Raw genomic sequence first — 17,422 nt, 5'->3', positions numbered from 1 at the left:
TTCCTCTGAAGCAAATGCGCCCCCCGAGCCGCCCGGAATGCGTGTTGATACGCGTTTTCTACTCGTCCCCACAGCACGGAGATACCCGTTCGCGACTGTATACGTGCCTCTGCATGCAAGTGTGTGTGTGTGCTTTGGCAGAGTGGGGGTGGGCCAACCTGGACTGTCGCAGGACCAGGAGCTGTCCCGGAGGGCAAAAACGGGGAGGCAGCGTAGGCCTGGAGCGGCTCCAACAAGGCGGTAGTTATCTCCACTTTGATTCTTGTGAAAAAACGCGGGGAAACCCGAGAGGCGGAGTCGGCGGAAGGCGACTCTCTTTTCTTCCGTGTCGGCAGTACTCGACAGGAAGAACTCACACATGTGCCTCTGTGTTTACACTTTTTGGTCTGCAGCGCTGAGAGCTGCGCCGTTGTGTTCCTTTGGCGTCTCCCGAGTTCGAGTTTCTCAGAAGAACTTTCACAGAGAGCCGCGCTCGAGGAGCTTTCTCCTCTCCAATGGATCCCACGTACATGTGAGAATACGCTTGTGCTTTCACACGGAACCGTAACCCTCGCGCGTTGTCAAGCAAATACTTCTTAGCCGGCCTTCCGATGGTTCCTTGTGCATGCGGCGCAAAACGTCGGGTGTCTAGACACAGGAGGCGTGCGGCGCGTCCAACGTTTCTCCTCAGTTTTGCGCCGCTCTACAGGATCCACGTCCTCCTCCTCGCTCCAGCGAAGAGCTGCGCTTTTTCCTCTGCGCTCTTCGTCTCTTCGAGAGTCTCGTCGTAGCCTCCGGACCCGCCACAGAAAACCGTGATAAACGCATACACATATATCGATCTAGAGTTAGACAGTCACACACCTACATGTATGCATACTGCGTATATACACATCTATATACTATATAAATAGAAACGGAAGTACGGGTATCCAGACCTGCAAAGTTGACGAGATTGTCAGGACCGAGTGTGACTGCGACGCGGTCCTGGTGTTTCGGCGGTGTACCACTCTTTTGGTTTTTCCGTATCGAAAGGGAGATCAATCGCCCGAACCCCAAGAACCCTCTCAGTGCACAGTTCGAATTTTGGAAGTGTAGAATCGAGTTGTGCAGTTTTGTGGGGTGTTGTTCTGCGTCATACGCGCTCGCGGGGGCGCGAGAAGGAACGGTTTCCCACCATAAACTTCCTTTTCCCGGAAACTCACCGCGAGAAACTGGGCGTTCGCCGGGCGTGTGTACGCGCACGCGGCCGCTCACAAATCCGACAAACTGCAACTTTGAACTGGCGAGCGTCACCCACATGTAGGTATACAAGCCGTCCGAAAGCGAATTTAGTCTGTGCATCAAAAAAGCTGAAACTCGGCCATGTATTTTCCGCTTCCTCCGGTAAACGTTGACTTGCTGAACGAGCTTAGGGAATCTGTGTATCGAAAGAAGCGTGTCATTCCAAAGAGCCCCGCGAAGCTTCTCCCCTGTGCATCTCGACGTTCGCTGCGCGGGGCTTCGCGAAAAGGAGAAAGCGACAAAAGCGTTTAACCCGCCAGTTCGTCGTGAAGTGGCCTTTAGAGAAGACATAATAAACAGATATTGTTGCGCCAAAAAAACATTTGTACACCCGCCCGCCGTCACAGTCTCTCCCCGCCCAGTTTCCCCCGCACGGACGCCGTTTTTCCATTCGCGGAAAGACGCAAAAAATCTTCTCCGTGCGGCGAAAAGTGTCGACGTTCGTCTATGCTACACATCGCCCACAAAAGTCGCCGCCCGTTTCCGTCATCCGCCAAAAATCCCGTCCCTTTCAAAACCGATCTCCACTCTCACGGCCTCTCCCACCGCCGCCCCCCCCAAAACGTGTGCACACATTTTCACACAACGAGACACGACTACGCGGGCGTTCTGGTTTTCTTTTGGCTGTGCGTTTTCGTTGCCGCCGCTTTTCGGCCTGTACGCGCCTCGCTTGGCTGAAGCCTCTCGCGATCTCTCTCTCAGGGTGATACGCGCAGAACAACGCGAAGCCACCTCCAGAGAAGGCGATGCGCCTCTAGGCGACCGCACACATACGAAGACGCCCAACGCTTCAGCCCTTCGAGACAGGCGAAACAGGAGTTCTCAGTGACTACCCAGTTGCATCCTCCGGTTCCAGGGGAACGTCGCGAGAACCACACACTCTGCGCTTTCGCGAGCGCGCTGCGCGTCGCTATCGACTCCATGGCGATCTTCTTGACAAGTGCCGTCACGTCTTGGACGAGAGAACCTGTCTCCCCTCTCTCCACGTGTGGCCGTTGTGTCTCGATCACTGCCGGCTGTTCAGCCCACGTCTTTCTTTCGCTTTTTGACTCCCTTCGCCCATTTGCGAAAAACATCAACCGTCCGTGCGCCCCGCTGTGAACCCCCTCCCCTTTCGCCACGCTTTCGCCTACGTGGCAGCTTCGCCCGCCTCGTCTCTCCTGCGTTTCCGGCCGTCTGCATTTGCAGTGTCTTTCCCTTTGTTCTCGTCCTTCTCTTTCTTCGCGCTGCCACCATCTTCCTCAGTGCGCTTACTCTCCTTTTCCTCCGTTTTCGCCTCCTCTCCTCGGCCACAAGACTCTTTCCCTGACGCTGCAGACGACCGTCTGCTGTCTCTCCGTCTCTCGTCTTCGCTCTTGCCCGTCTCCGCGTCCTCCGCCTTCCGGCTCTCCCTTGACCTCGCTTCTTCACCGTCCGAGGCACCTGCCGAAGGCGCGTTTTCGCGCTTCATCGCCTTCTCTCCCTTCTCGCCACTGTCGCCAGATTCTTCCCCGGCCTTTGCTTCTGCGCCTGCGGACTCGACCGAAGGAGCTAACTCCACAGTATCGCTTCTTCCTGCAGACGCCTCGCCGCTTTCTTCCAAAGAAGACGCATTCGGCGTCTCTTCGGTCTTGGGCTCTTCTGGCTGACCGCTAGTGTCCCCGTCTGTGCGCGCCGCCTTGGCGCGTTGGTTTTCTTGTTCACACTCCGCGAGGACGTTGTAGATCTTGTTGTACTTGTCCACGTAGTCCTGGAAGCGCGTGATCATCACCTGCACACGGCACCGAAAGACAGAAAGAAAAGGTGGAAAGAAAGAAAACAAAAGAGCAGCCGCGCGAGACGAACAACTGCGTGACGGGCGCCCCAGACACCGCAGAGAAGGCGAGAAGCATGCGAAGCATCGGCGTGTCTCGTCACGAACTGGAATGCCCGCTCCACCCCTCGCGATGAACTCGAAGAAAAGACGAAAACGAGAGGAGAGCAAAAGAAAAAAACAGAGGGACGCAAAAGGACGAGAAGGACGATAAACAGCCGAGTCACCGCACACCTGGTTCGTGAAGAACTTCTGCATGTTCTTGCCAATGCTCCAAACCCACGAGCCTTGTTGGTTGTAGATCTCGCAGTTGATGAAAACTTGCTCAACATCCTGTTAACACGGAGAGAACAAAAAACCCTTATTTTTGTCCCCATCATGTCTACACTTTCTCCTCTGCTGCTCGACACCTTGTTGCCTCTCTCCTTTTCATGCGGCGCCTTCTCTCGCTGTCGCCTCCAGAGGTTTTTTCCACCCTCTCTTCATTCCCGGTTCACTCTCCCTCCTCTCTCGCTTTTCCGCTTGAATCTTCTTTCCGCTTAAATGAAGAGGAAGCGAAAAAAAAGAGAAGGCGAAGAAGAGGGAAAGGGACGAAGCAAGACAAGGAAGAAGAGAGACAGAGAAGAAGAGAGACAGGGAAGAAGTAAAACGTCGAAGAAACGAAGTCGAAGAGACAGAGAGAATCGGAGAAGACAGCGCATACCTTGAGGAACTGCTGAGGGTGGGCGTAATCGCTCTTTCGGATTTTGGCCTTAATGCAGGAAAGCGACATGGGTCGGGTCACCACGTCGTAGTATCCCGGCGCCGTCTTTGGATCCACCGGCTTCTCAAAAATATGACCACCTTCATATCTGCATGCAGAAAAGGGGTGAAAGCGACATTTTCTCGGTGGAACTGCGAGAAAACAGGCATTCGCTCCCCTACGGAAGAAACGATCGAAAACAGAGAGCGCCGCGAACGCGGCTCTCTGTGTGACCGTCCGGTGCACGGTCTCGCACGGAAATCCACCTTGAAGATCAATACGTTTTCCGTAAGAGCAAACGAGAGCTATAATAACACACAGAGGCTTCTGCACGAGGTCTGGATTGCGTCCCCCGTGTTTTGTTCAAGTGTCCCGGCTTTGCACGAGCCTGAATGCCTCGACTGCATGTGCATGTCGACGCTTCTCAGCCAACCGGACGGGCCCCGAGTGTGTACACCAAAAACGCTCTTTCCGCGTCCAAGCGCGACTGTCTCGACCTTTGTATATCCCCGCTCCGTCCCTCCACCATGCCACACACCGTTCTCTCTCTTCGCTTTATGTCGACATCACACCACGTACATCTTATCTACATCTATCCACATATATATATATATATATATAAATATGCATCTACTTTTATGTCGCTCTGTGTCTTTAGGTCTGCCTCAGTCTATATCTGTTGATCTAGGTAAGTTTACCGCGTGTTCCACTGCAATTCTAGATGCTCACCCCTCTGGACCTGTGTGCATTGATCCATTCGTACGCTTTGAGTCTTACTTGCTGAGTTCGGAGAGGAGCGCCGAGGCCGCACTTTGCCACAGACCCAGCAAATCCATGCCCGGACTGCCTGTACCCAGCGCCGCTTGTTGCGCATTTTGCAGAAGAGCGAGACGAATCGAGTCGTAGTGGTTTTGCGAGGCTTCTTTAGCCCCCTGGGAAGCGACGGACGCTCCGCCCTCATTGCTCGTCTGCGCCGCAGAACCGGTCTCTTGCGCATCGCGGCGCCATACACTGAGGGCGGGGAAGAGCCGCTCGAACTCTGGAAAAAAAAACACCGACGACTTCTGACCGTGAGGAGCAAAAAAAGGGAACCACGAGGCGCGCTCGTCGGATACACGTGAATCTGTTCATGGAAGAAGAGACAAAAATGGGGAAAAATTTGCCCCCTTTTGCCTCTTCAACCCCACTCTCACTCCTTTGCGACACGAGGAGCTGTGCGTTCGCGACGGCACACGCAGCCACACAGGAGAGATACACAACCACGACATGCGCATATATATATATATATATGTATATATATAGATAGGTATATATGTATTTATTTATATATATAAGTATGTGTTATGCATGCGTGTTGACGCGCGTCTGTTTTCGGCACAATGCCTGAGCCTAACATACATGCGCCTATATGCATATATTTGTACCTATACATGCGCATACAGATCCGGATATGTGTGTCTCTGGGCATGCAGAGTGACACGTTTCTCTATTTTTGGGTAGCTGACACAGGCTTGTCTCGAGGCGTTCCTTTTTTGTTTCGAAGGTTACCTGTTAACTTCTCATTCCCGGCGTTCAGCCACAGGTCTGGGCACTCGTCGGGGAGCGGGCGGAACTGCAGCCGATACTTCTTTCTCTGAGGTACCTCCTCGCCGCACGCCGCCTCGCCGACGCCTGAGCAGAGAAGAGGAGCACGAGCGCGCGAAAGTGCAGGGAGGTAAAACACCCAAGCGAAAGACAACGAAGGAAAACAGAGGAGGCCGAAAGCCACACACACACACAGCTCACACGGTCCCAAAAACAAAGCGGCCATCACACGGAGAAACAGAAAGAGCGAGAACAGAGAGAACAGAGAGAAGGGAGAGAACAGAGAGAAGAGAGATAAGAGACAGAAGAGAGAAAAGAGAGAGGAGATCGGGCACGCACCTGGCGCGGGTTTTCCGGATCCCCCTGCCTGTCCGTTGCCCGCGCCGTCGGGAGTCTCAAGGCTCGCGGCAGGAGTCTCCGCGCCTGTGGCGAGACCAGCGGAACCCGCGTTCGGCGAGGTGGGGGCGGCGCCTGAAAAGGAGGAGAACGAGGAGAGCGAGGAGATGCTGCTGCAACTCCGAACGGGGACTGGGCCTCGAGCGCCGACCGCAGCGGCGCTCGTCTGGGCTCCACCACCCCCCGAACCCTTGAGGAGGGAGCACACCGCCAGGTGATTGTTTGCCTTGGCAAAGTGCCAGGCAGTCTTTCTCAGAGTGTCCTTCACGTGTGGGTCAGCGCCTTTCTCGAGGAGGACACGCACCGCGTCGAGGCGGTTGTCTCGAGCCGCGTAGAAGAGACAAGACTGCCGATTGATGTCAATCAAGTTCGGGTTCCCGCCGCGGTCGAGAATCTCCGCAATGCATGCGGCTCGACCTTCGCGGGACGCGTAGAAGAGACAGGTCTGCCCGACGGTGTCCTGGGCGTTCGGGTCGCAGCCGCGCTCAATGAAGAATCTGCAGAGGGCGACGTGGCCTTCGCGAGCGGCGTAGAAGAGACAGGTCTGTTGCATGCGATCGCGTTGCGCCACGGTCAGGACGCGTTTCTCGTCGACGAGAAACTTGGCGAGCTCGACTGCTTCCTCGTCTTTGGAGCGCTGAGCAATCTCAAAAAGCAGTGTGCCCCGTGAAGTTGGGTCCACGAGCAGGTGCTGGTCCTGGATGAGTTTCTCCTGCAGCGCCTGCAAGGCTGACGCTTCCAGCGACGGATGCCGCTCCACGAGTTCCTGCCGATGTTTCTCGAAAGTCTTCTCGAAGGCCTCCTTGACGGCGTCGACCGGCTCGTGACGCGCGAGGCGGAAGAGCGGAAAAAACGGAGACACCGCCAGAGACACTCCAGGCGAGACGGCAGCCGAGAGGACACCCGGAGCTGAGGGCGAAGCAGCGACGGGCGCCGCTGAGAGCCCCGAAGCGCCTCCCACGGCCTCAGCAGCCGCCGACATCTCTGCGTCTGAGTAGAAGGTGGTTCCCGAAAACGGCGGGGGAGACGTCCTTCTCCGCGAAAGATGTAGAGAGAGGAAGGAAGGCGTGTGGAAGTAACGCGTAGGGTTTCTCTCACGCGAGACAACCGAGAGACCGGGAGTGACAGGGAGCGCGCAGGGAGAGCAGAGAGGGAAGAGACGAGGATCGAAAAAAACGGAGAGAACGAGCACACGCGAGAGGAGACGGGAGGAAAAAGTCGAGACGAAGCAGGGAAAACCTGCAGACAAGACGGACAAAGAGCCAAAGAGAATGCGTCCAACCTTCACACACTTGACACCACGAACGCGGGAGAGGGAAGAAGCACGACAGAGAAAACGAAAGGGACGAGGAAACAGAAAAAACGCGCTGATTTCAAGGACCTCGGGCCGTAGAGGCGCCGCACAGAAAACAGAGTTGCGCCAAAGTGTGGATCTTTTTCAATTCATTTTCTTCGCTCTCGCGAGTAAACTGTGAGTGTCGGCACAGCGTCCGTCCTCGGTGATTTGTCGCTGCCTCTCCGCGGATCAACGCGCACGCAACACATCTCGACTGCCGAGGCCTCTGCCATCATGCGTGCAGAGAAATCGGGGACACACGAGGTGGAGACAGAGAGAAGAGAATGGATGCATGCAGAGAGATCAGGGACACACGCGGTGGAGCCAGAGGCGCACGCAGCAGAGAGAAGAGCCTCCGAGCACGGCGCAGCGACGAGGAGAGACGCCAGAGAGAAGAGAATGGATGCAGGCGAGAGGGTGAAGGGGAACTGAAGAGACAAACGGTGTGTAGGCGAGAAGGGAGCACGATGGGAAGACACCCCGAATGCGTGGATCCTCTCTGAGGAAGCAGGAAGCGGAGGCCCAAGCGTTGCCTCCTGCCTCGCTTCTTCCACAGACTTGCCGCTTTCGCCACTTTCTCCGGGGCACACACTCGCGGAGGAAGGGCGGAACACGCTTCTTCTCGCGATTCACACTCGAGACAAAACACAGAGACGAAGAAAGCCGGCGCTGCAGAAAACAGAACGGAAAGACTTGAAGCTAACAGTCACGCTTTCCTCCCGCGGACTCTTCGCCGGTGCGGCACAGAACGCGAAGAAAAACAAGAGAAAAGACGGGGGAAAATGCGGACCGAAAAAACAAAGTGGAAGGCGCACTAGGAAGGCATGCCGTGTGATTGGTTTTTTCTCGTGCTCCGCAGCGCATGTGACGCTGGCGAAATGCTGGCGATCGGGAAAAACAGATATATGTATCCGAAAAAAATTATGCAGTTCCGTATATTTTACACGGATATCCTCTGCATATTTTCTGTAGCCGCGAGGGTGTACGAGCCGCGCATAAAAAAGGGAATGTCGTTACGTCTCGCGCTCTGGTTTTTCATGCTCTCCTCGCCGCCGCGCATAGTACAAAGTAAAATATATGTGGAGGAGTAGATGCAGCTTTCCGGCTCGTTTTCGCCTTGGCGGTCTCTGCTGCTTGGGGTCCACCGTCGTTTTCTCGTCTCCGCCCGCATCGCTTTGCGACAACTGAGCGCAAACGGGCGTGTGCGCTTCTACGCAGCTGAAGCCTCGCTTTCTCTAAATCGTCACAGCGAAGTAGTGAGCCTCTGGAAAAATGCAGTGAAGTCCATGTTCTTTTTAGCCGCAAATGGAAAGCGCTGCTAAGCAATAAAACAACCCTCAATGCATTTTCTAAATCTATTATGCAGATGTCCTGAGCAGCACACGCCGCCCGAGGTGTTACACGGGGTCGGCGTATAATCGGGTACATCTGGAAGCCACACGAAAAATCGTCAGGGCTATAGCGCGTATAGTGCGACAGGAATTTCGGTGCCGCATGGACGGCTACCTTGTCCTGTCGTGAAGGAGCGAAACGCTATTGGCTTAACAAAGAAGCAGGAGAAAGGTTTCTGCCGTTCTCGTGAGGAACACAACTGGACGGTACCCTGGAGTCCAGGCGCGAGAGCCGAGTCACCGTAAGGAGAAGACAGTTCCAAAGTACTTGTCCCTGTCTCCTTAAAATGTGCGCGAGAAAAATGAATACGGGAATAGGGCTCACGTTTCTCCTGCATTCGGCGTTGATAAGATGGGTTCGAAAGGAACTACAACAGCGTCGTGAACGATCGAGCGGCCGTCACTGTGTCGGGTATACACGCGCCTGTCGAGCGCTGGTGTCGTGATCAAGCAGCAGAGAGGTTGGAGTTGAAAGGTTCAGAAAACAACTATAGATATTATGGTTCGATGCATTGGGGAGACCGCGCTCTGAATTGACGCTTGTGTGTGTCTTGCTCCTTTTGGGGTTAAGTGGAAGACGGAGAGGCGGCGCGTTTGACCCAAGTTGCAGTTCGCGCCGCAGACGCAGAGGCCCACATGACCATGACGTAGCTGGCGGTTCGTTGTGTGCATGTCCTCCTTGCTTTTTCCCCGCGGGCGTGCGTCTGTTTTCTCTGTCTTGGTGACGCCACCGAATCACACAACCGTCCGCAATTCGAGAACTGTCGCAAACTGCGGAAAACTCGGTCCCTTCTGTCGCGCCTGCCTGCCGATTTCCACTTCCACCAGCTGGTGAGGTGTACAGACACCGGGAGGGAGCCGCAGACCGGGATCTTCCCGTCAAGATTCGGTGGTGAGAAAACGTCCTTTTCAAGGCGTGAACGGTGCGTCCGAGCCTGAATCCTGCGGATTTTTGACAGCGCAGACCCCGAGTCAGCAGGCCAGAAGCAGTTGCGAACGCTTCCGCAGCAAGCGACGATTTGCTGTTCGCGACGAAGCGGGAGGTCGAACCTCCCGTTGCCGCGCTGTGACGTCGAGCGGCGGAAGACCGTCGGCGAGTTTGCTGTTGTGAGCGCGTCCTTTTCATTTGTTTTCCCTTCGTACTTCGCTTCTGACCCTCTTCTGCCTTTCTTTTCTCCCGCCGGTGTCGTCCCGTGTCACTGTTTTTCCCGTTTGCCTGCATGCGCGCTCCGGCGGCATACTGTTCGTGTTGTCTTGCCGTTTTCCGTCCCTCGTGTCCTCGCCTGTGCCTCTCGTCGTCGCCTGCCTGTCTTGCACCCCCTGTCCACTCTCGTCTGGCCGTTCTCGAGTATATGCGTATGTTCGGACCGCGTTCCACTTCCTGCCGCTCTTGTCTCGCGTCGTAGAGGAAACTGCCGAGGCCAACATGGCACCGTCTCTGCAAAACACACCCGCCCCTTTCGTTCCAGCTGACATGCGCATGTCGCACTCCACATCCGCTTTTTTCCCCGCGTCTTTTTTTTTGGGGACGAACAAGCGAAATCACCCCGCAGCGTTCTCCGATTCCTTTCCTCAGACTGCAGAGTCGTTGTCCGTTCCGTCTTCGCCCTCTTCGTTTTCCGTCTCTGCTGGCGAGTTTCCTGGCGGCTCTGCCGAACCGAAGCGCCGGCGTCTGTCATCGCAGACTCCAGGGGAAGTCGCCAGTCAACGAATGTGTTCTGTCTCCTCTAATGACGACTGCGTGCTCGCGTCACTTCCGTCTTCTTTCGCGCCGGAGAGACGTGCTGGCGCCCCTGCATGCGTTTCCTCGTCTCCCCTTCCCTCGTCGTTCCCTCCCTTTTCTGCTTCTGCTTTCTCGCAGTGCCGCTCTCTGGAGTTCTCGAGAGGCTGCGCAGGCGCGCCGAGCCTCTTGTCGCATCTCTCGTCGGGAAGCGTCGCCGCCGCTTCTTCCGCTCCGTCTCTTCAGGCTGCTCACGCCGGCGGGTCGCGGTACCCGACTCGGCTGCTCCGCGACCGCGAGTGGGAAGTCGGCGAGACTGCCCAGAGAGACAAAGAGGACGGTGCGGCGCCGACGCTTCTCCCGCGACGCCCCAGAGGTCCAGGAGGCGGCAAGGCTGCCGCAGAAATGCTCCGAGGCTACGACTTGTACATGTGAAGGACCGCGCGGGACTACTCAGAGACCGATTTCCCAGCATTGTCGTGTCGAGGCAAGAACACATTTGCAAACATACATACATACATATATATATATATATATTTAAATATATATATATATATATTTATTTATATATATATTTAAATATATATATATATATATATTTATTTATATATATATTTAAATATATATATATATATTTATTTATATATATATTTAAATATATATATATATATATTTATTTATATATACGCCTTCATTTCTATGAGGAAACAGACGCAGGTGCACGCACCCCAGATCTCGCTGTACAGGCGCCAATAGACGTGCGGGGATCCTTCTGGGGACGAACGTGTGCAGGTACACCTTGATTCTGTCCCTATGTATATATATATATATATATATAGCTCATGAGCATTTCCGTCCGGAGTCTACGGTAGAAGAAGTCTACACATGGACGTTTTTTCATCGTTCTGAGCATGTGTATGAGGGGTTAAGGCTCGGAACGAGAGGCGCAGGCCGCGGGTCGATTTTTTTAGATTTGTGTCTGACGGGGGAGCAGGGGCGGAGGAGGCGCACGTCAGAGAGACCGTCTCGTGAGAGGTCTGTGCGTCTCGTCTCTCGCTCCTACGCATCTGGAGAGAAGCGATCGGCTCTCCAGACGCGTCTCTGGTTCACGAAATGCTTGCGCGAAAACGGAGCCAGGAGGGAGGTTTCTACGACACTTTCTCTCGCTTTTTAAAACAGCAATGGAACTGAAACACTTTGTCTTCTTACCGTGCGGCATGCGCCTGTCTCGAACAGCCGGATGAGGCCTCGTGGGCCAGAGATTCCTTTCCCGAGAGTCAGCACGCAGACTTGGCCCACTCCTCTCAGAGGTGCTTCTGCGCACTGGTCGCCCTTCTCACTAGAGACAGCCCTCCACTGATACACACTTTTCAGTGTTCCCATATATGTATATATACATATATATATATATATATGTATTGTGCAGGTGACTAGGAATACGGACTTCACGCGTAGATGCATAAACGGGCGTGTGATGTCAGCGAGTGCGTGCGTGACAGACTGACGCACACGGCCTTCGCAAAGATGTGCATCTTCTCACAAGCGAACTGTCTCGCACAGAACACTTTGTATCTCCAGAACCTACGGCAACCCCCTTTGCGCATTGACGTCTGACACAGATGTGTGTCATTTCTTTTCTCGCCGTTCCCTTCCCAGCTGTCGCGAGAATGCCGCCTTCCGGAGGATCTCGTCTCGGGCTATTCGTGAGTTGACGCTTCTTCTGGCCGTTCTCATTTTCATCCTCTGCGTGAATGCACACACACACACACACACACACACACATGTCAACGCACGTAGGTCTACGCTTATGCATGCATTTATTCATACGTATATATATATATATATATATATGTATATATATATATATATATATGGGGGTGTCTATGCTGGTTTGGCGGAATAGCTGAGGAGTGCGTTTCTGCTCGCCGGGAAAAACGCGGGGTGACTGGGCAGTCAGTCTCGTGTGAAGAGAGCCGTCGCGGTGGGAACGGTCGCTGAGAAAAGGCCATGTTTCCAGGAAAAGTAAACAGGAAATTCTGTGCGATCTAGATACACCTCACACCATGGCGAATCTCAAAGAAACAGTGCCGAAGAGATCGAAAGAAGACCACAGAGATGCAAGGCAAGAAAATGGGATGATTTTTGGGCTGATACTCGGGTAGAACGTCGTTTTAAAAGAACACGGTGAAGCTAGGTGAGCTGGGACCTCAGCTTTGAAGTTTCTCGACTCGCCGCCTCTGTCCTGCCGCGACTTTTTTACAGAAAACGAAAAGATTAAAAAGAAAAGGGAAAAGGCAACACGCAGAGGTTTTTTCAAACGTAGCAAAAGATTCGAGAGTGGTGGTTCGCCTCCCCGGGGATTCCCGTTCAGAAATATCTAGAATCACTCAGTTTTATCAACGAGAAGCAGAAGGGGACTTTTTTTAGAAGAGAGGGAAACGGTGGACAGAGGAGAGGGGTCGTTGTCGCTTTCCCTCCCTTCGAAAATCTCCACTAGGCCATCTCTTTCCGGGAATCGCCACCAGAACCCAATCTCTCGTTTTCCGTCTTGATTCAGTACCCTCCCCCGTGCTGCCCTGAAGCAAAATTCTACCTACTACTGATTCCAGCATTTCCGTCCATCGCCTCATCTTTTCTCCCCATGCCGCTCTCGTTCTCTCTCCTATCTCTCTCTAGATTCTTGCCTACTACCTTCTCTTTCTCTCTCTCGCTCGTGTCTCTCCTCTGCGTAACTCTCTCTTCCTCGGTCTCTATCACTGTCCCTCCTCTCATCTCTGTCCCTCCTCTCATCTCTGTCCCTCCTCTCGTCTCTGTATTTCCTCTCGTCTCTGTATTTCCTCTCGTCTCTCTCTCTCCTCTCGTCTCTCTCTCTCCACGCGTATCTATCTCTCCTCTCATCTCGCTCTCTCTTTTCATCTCTGTCCCTCCTCTCGTCTCTATCTCTCCTCTCAACTCTCTCTCTCCTCTCGTCTCTATCTCTCCTCTCATCTCTATCTCTCCTCTCATCTCTATCTCTCCTCTCATCTCTGTCTCTCCTCTCAACTCTCTCTCTGTTCTCAACTCTCTCTCTCCTCGCGTATCTGTCCCTTTGCGAGTCGTCTTCGGAGTTATCGGAATCGCTGGAGCTACTGTCGCTCTCATCGCCGTCGACTGTCTCTTCGAGCCTTCGCCTCTTCATCTTCTTTATTCTCTTCATCTCCTTTTTCTCGCGCTTTCTCTCCGCCTTCAGCCGCCTCTTCTCTTCCTTCTGTCTCCTTCGCTCCGCACGGAGGACTTGCTTCGCCTCCTCCTCCGCGTCTTCATTCACTTGTTTCAGCATCTCCTCGAATTCCTCAGCCCACATTTCGTCGACGTCTTTCCCGTGTCGCCCCGCGATCTTTGTTTGCAACGCTTCTGTCTCTTTCTGCAGGCGCGCCGCCTGCGACAGCGCCGCTTCCTTCTTCTTCTCGTCTTCTGTCACCCGATACACTCCAATGCCGGCTCCTTCTGCTCCGGTAGCTTCATACTCCCCTCCCTGAAACACAAAATGAGCACCACACACACGCACACTTCTACACACATACAGTCTCCTGCCGCACACGCGCCAAACATGTGCACACATCTACAACGCCTATCCACGTATCCATTTACGATTGGGTCAGAAGGCAGCCTGTGAATCTAAATAAAAGATATTTATAGTTGTTTATGCAGATATGGAGACATAGAGATAGAACATGAGATGGATACGCACGAGGGGCAAGGAATTGGATGACTACACACATACCCCGGCTCTTAACAGCCTCATGTGCAGCAGAAAAAGACTTGTCGACGTTACTCTGTGTATCTTCTGTGTGCAAATACACCGTTGCCCGGGTATGTGCCTATGGGAGTGCGCCTCTTTTTCTCTGCCTCTGTTTTTCAACGGAAACATGTTTCGTGCTCCACCACAAGTGCAGACTCCCAGAAAAGAGGCGACACAAATGGATGGCATGCACGCGTACACCTCGACGTATGCAGCTGCATGAGGATGCAGCTGAACTCCCGAGACACGCCACGGAGACACTCTCTTGGCGAGATAGGGGCGTCTCCACTGATGTACAACTCGTGCTTTCCTCTGCTGGTGAGTCTACACAAGAGACACCAAGAAAGGGTGTAGAAAAACTGGCAAGTGCGACAGAGAGAGCGACAATCTCTGCGAGGAGAGAGGGCGACTCGGGAAGAGTGGGGTCGACACCACGCGTGAGCGAGTTTACATCGTCGTCTTCGTCTTTTCGCGGCGGTCGGTAGTTCTTGCAGTGGTCAACTCGCAGTGTGCTGTTAAGCAGCTTCATGCCGTTTGCGTTGTCAACCGCGAGGATCGTTGATCGCTGATCCTCGTACGCCAAGAAACAGAATCCTTTTGGAACGCCTAACAAGCAAACCACCCGCCACACAGAAAGCCTATGGTCGAGGCGGCGCCAGAACGTGGAGAGACGGGAGAAAGAGAAGAAAGAAAAGAAAGAGAAGGAGCAGGAACCCTGTCACGAACACGTGAAGAGCCCCCGAGCGATCACTCAAGTGCGAGCGGAACAGGCGGTCTTTGTTTAAATAGAGTATCTGTCTATGCACGCACAAATATACATTTATATCGACTGCAATGCTTTTGTTTGGCCTCACCGGTTTTTCTATCGCGGACGAGATGGATGTCCACCGGTTCGCCCCACTGGGAGAAGACGATGATGATGTCTCCTTCGGTTAGACGAACATCCAGGCCACCTGAACGGACACCCCACACGCCGGATCGTGAAAAAGAGAGGAAAAAAAAGGAGAAAGAAGAGGACGGAAAGAGCAGCGAGAAAAGGAACTCCGGAAGAGGGAAAAACAGCTGGAGACAGGATTTGGTGACGACACACAGAAGACGAGAATTGCTGAAACTTCCCAGAGGGCGGAAAATTAGGAAGAAAGCACAGACGCACAAGTTTCAAACGACACGTCTCCAAAACACAAACAGGAAGGATGTGTTTTTGCGGGCCGTCTCTTTCCGTGCCGACTCGTGTTCCTCCGCTCCTTGTCACCGCACATCCTCCCGCATGGTCTGGCTTCTAAACCCCCGGAGCCTTTTCACCCGCCAGGCAAGCCGCGTGCCATCCTCGCTCTCGCTGAAAAATCGACGCTTCCCCGTGTTTGCTCTCTCTTCCGTTTCCCAGCTGGTGTCAGTTATTAAAATTTGCCTCCTTTTGTGTTGCATCACGAGAGAGAGGCGGTGGAAGGTCGGGACAGGGACGAAGTATGCAGACGGGAAGACCGTTTTTTGGGTTTCGATCGTGTCTCTGTTTGCGAGATGGAAAAAGGCCGCGCACTCTTACCGATGAAAATGTAGGAAGAATTGCGGTACGTCCAGTGCCAGGAAGCCTCGCCGGTGAGGTTGTGTTTCAATTCCAACTCGTTGAGTTTCCACACTGCCTGGATGTTCGCGTTTGCCGGGGCGTTCACCCGCGAAGGATCTGCGGCCGGGATAATCTCCATTTCAAACGCAGGGAGAGAATGAGAAAGAAAGAGAAGCAGAAAGAAAGGGAAGAGAAAGAGAGAAGAGGAAGAGATGGGAAGAAAGAGAAGGAGAAAAGAGAAAGACAAAGGAAGAAAGAGAAAGAAAGAGAGAGAGAAAGAAAGAGAAAGAGAGAAAGAGAAGAGGAAAGAAAGAGAAGGAGAGAAGAACGGACCAAGGAGGCGGAGAGGGCCTAAATAGCTCGGGGCGAACGAAGGAGGCGTGGAGGGAGAAGCAGGCGCGGGCGAAAATCCGAGAGAAACGACTGGAGAGAAAGACTGGAAAGCTGGAAAAAGAAAGCAGGAAGAGGAGAAGAAAAAGTAGATAAGAGAGGAGGAAACGGCGGTCGAGGACAGCTCGAAAGGTAGGGCCTGAGGAAGAGCGAGGCAAGACAGGATTAAAAGGGACGAGGCCAGGAAGGGGATTTTTGCGGTCCCCCGAAGAAAGGGGAAAAGCAGAAGAAGAAAGGTGAACAAAGGAAAGGCACAGGGAGGAAAAAAGAACGGAGAGCTTGTTTTTTCGGAGGAACAATGGCAAAGACCGTTTTCCTCACGCTGCAGAGCGCTTGCATGCAGAGAAAGCATGCACACAGGATCGCTCGACGGCCTCTCTCTCTCTCTCTCGCTTCAGAGTGGAATCGTTCTGAAACGTATTTGCGCAGGAAGCGAAAAACAAACGGTTGGAAAGACAAAGCCAGAAGATGACGAAACGGAGAGGAAGAAAGGAATGGGTTTCTAAAGGAGAAGCGGGCTACTGAGGGTGCGCCATGAAAAAGAGGCAAGACTTGTTCTCAACCTTCTCCACTTTGTTTTTTCTTGTCTAAAATTGTTGGGAACCTAGCGGCATTTCCAAAGTTGCTTGGCGCCGCCTTTTGCGCCTTCACTTCCGTCACGGAGGTCTGGGGAGAGGCGCGGCAAGCAGAGTGGAAGTCGACCTTCTTGGTCCAAGCACTCAGCTGGGCATTGAAACACCGTCTCGAGCGCCCCAAACGACAACTTTGAAGTCTCAAGCGGCTGCGATAGCGCCACACTAAACGCGACAGCCATGAAAGCACAATGCAACAGGGAACCGGTAGTTATAAATATTTCTCCCCTTCTGTTCCTTTTTCACCTGCCTTCCCTCGCTCACATCCGTCCGCAAAAGTGCAAGATCTATTGCATACAGCACAATCCGACAAATATATATATATATATATATATATATATATAGATATATACATAGATGTATATATAATAAATATATATATATACATGTGTATATATAATAAATATATAATCTATCTATCTATCTATCTATCTATCTATCTATCTATCTATCTATACATATATATATATATATATATATACGTATTTGTATTTTGTTGTGTATCTCTCGAAGGACTGCAAAGCCGCGTCAGTCTCTCTACGGGCGTATGCAGAACCTTTAAAGCTTTCGGTCCCGTCTGGGTGACCTTTTCGGCATTCCTTTCTCCAATTTTACCGAGACCCCCCATTGCACTCCACGGTCTATATTTGTATCCACTTGTTCTTTAGGCAGAAGACAGTCTTCTTTCTCTCCTGAAAGCACCCCGCAAGAGAAGCCAAAGTGGCCTTCGTGTCTGTGTCCAGATGGGCGTACACCCCAACAACGAGAAGCTGCCTATGAGATTTGTGAAAAAGACAGCAGCCTTTTCCCTCCAACTTTCATTTCCGCTTC

At 53.0% G+C, this 17,422-nt stretch overlaps 3 protein-coding genes across 3 annotated transcripts; 1 reads left to right on the top strand and 2 right to left on the bottom strand.

Moving 5' to 3' along the window:
* Nucleotides 1–2,392: 2,392 nt before the first annotated feature.
* On the bottom strand, nt 2,393–6,759 carry NCLIV_024360 (hypothetical protein; the record flags this gene model as incomplete). The annotated part of the gene is made up of 6 exons (XM_003882631.1): nt 2,393–3,013; nt 3,290–3,388; nt 3,759–3,906; nt 4,575–4,836; nt 5,346–5,468; nt 5,721–6,759. 6 exons carry the CDS (start codon nt 6,757–6,759, stop codon nt 2,393–2,395), a joined length of 2,292 nt encoding a protein of 763 aa, XP_003882680.1.
* Nucleotides 6,760–10,215: 3,456 nt separating this feature from the next.
* Nucleotides 10,216–10,659, top strand: NCLIV_024350 (hypothetical protein; the record flags this gene model as incomplete). Its single annotated transcript, XM_003882630.1, has 1 exon — nt 10,216–10,659. One exon carries the CDS (start codon nt 10,216–10,218, stop codon nt 10,657–10,659), a length of 444 nt encoding a protein of 147 aa, XP_003882679.1.
* A 1,518-nt stretch (nt 10,660–12,177) lies between these two features.
* On the bottom strand, nt 12,178–15,708 carry NCLIV_024340 (hypothetical protein; the record flags this gene model as incomplete). Its single annotated transcript, XM_003882629.1, has 5 exons — nt 12,178–12,218; nt 13,354–13,738; nt 14,457–14,611; nt 14,860–14,958; nt 15,549–15,708. The coding sequence occupies 5 exons, from the start codon at nt 15,706–15,708 to the stop codon at nt 12,178–12,180; spliced, it is 840 nt and encodes a 279-aa protein (XP_003882678.1).
* Nucleotides 15,709–17,422: the final 1,714 nt, after the last annotated feature.

This window comes from Neospora caninum, chromosome VIIb (genome assembly GCF_000208865.1).
Source record: "Neospora caninum Liverpool complete genome, chromosome VIIb".
Classification (NCBI taxonomy): Eukaryota; Apicomplexa; class Conoidasida; order Eucoccidiorida; family Sarcocystidae; genus Neospora; species Neospora caninum.
This window is presented reverse-complemented; position numbering and strand designations above follow the sequence as displayed.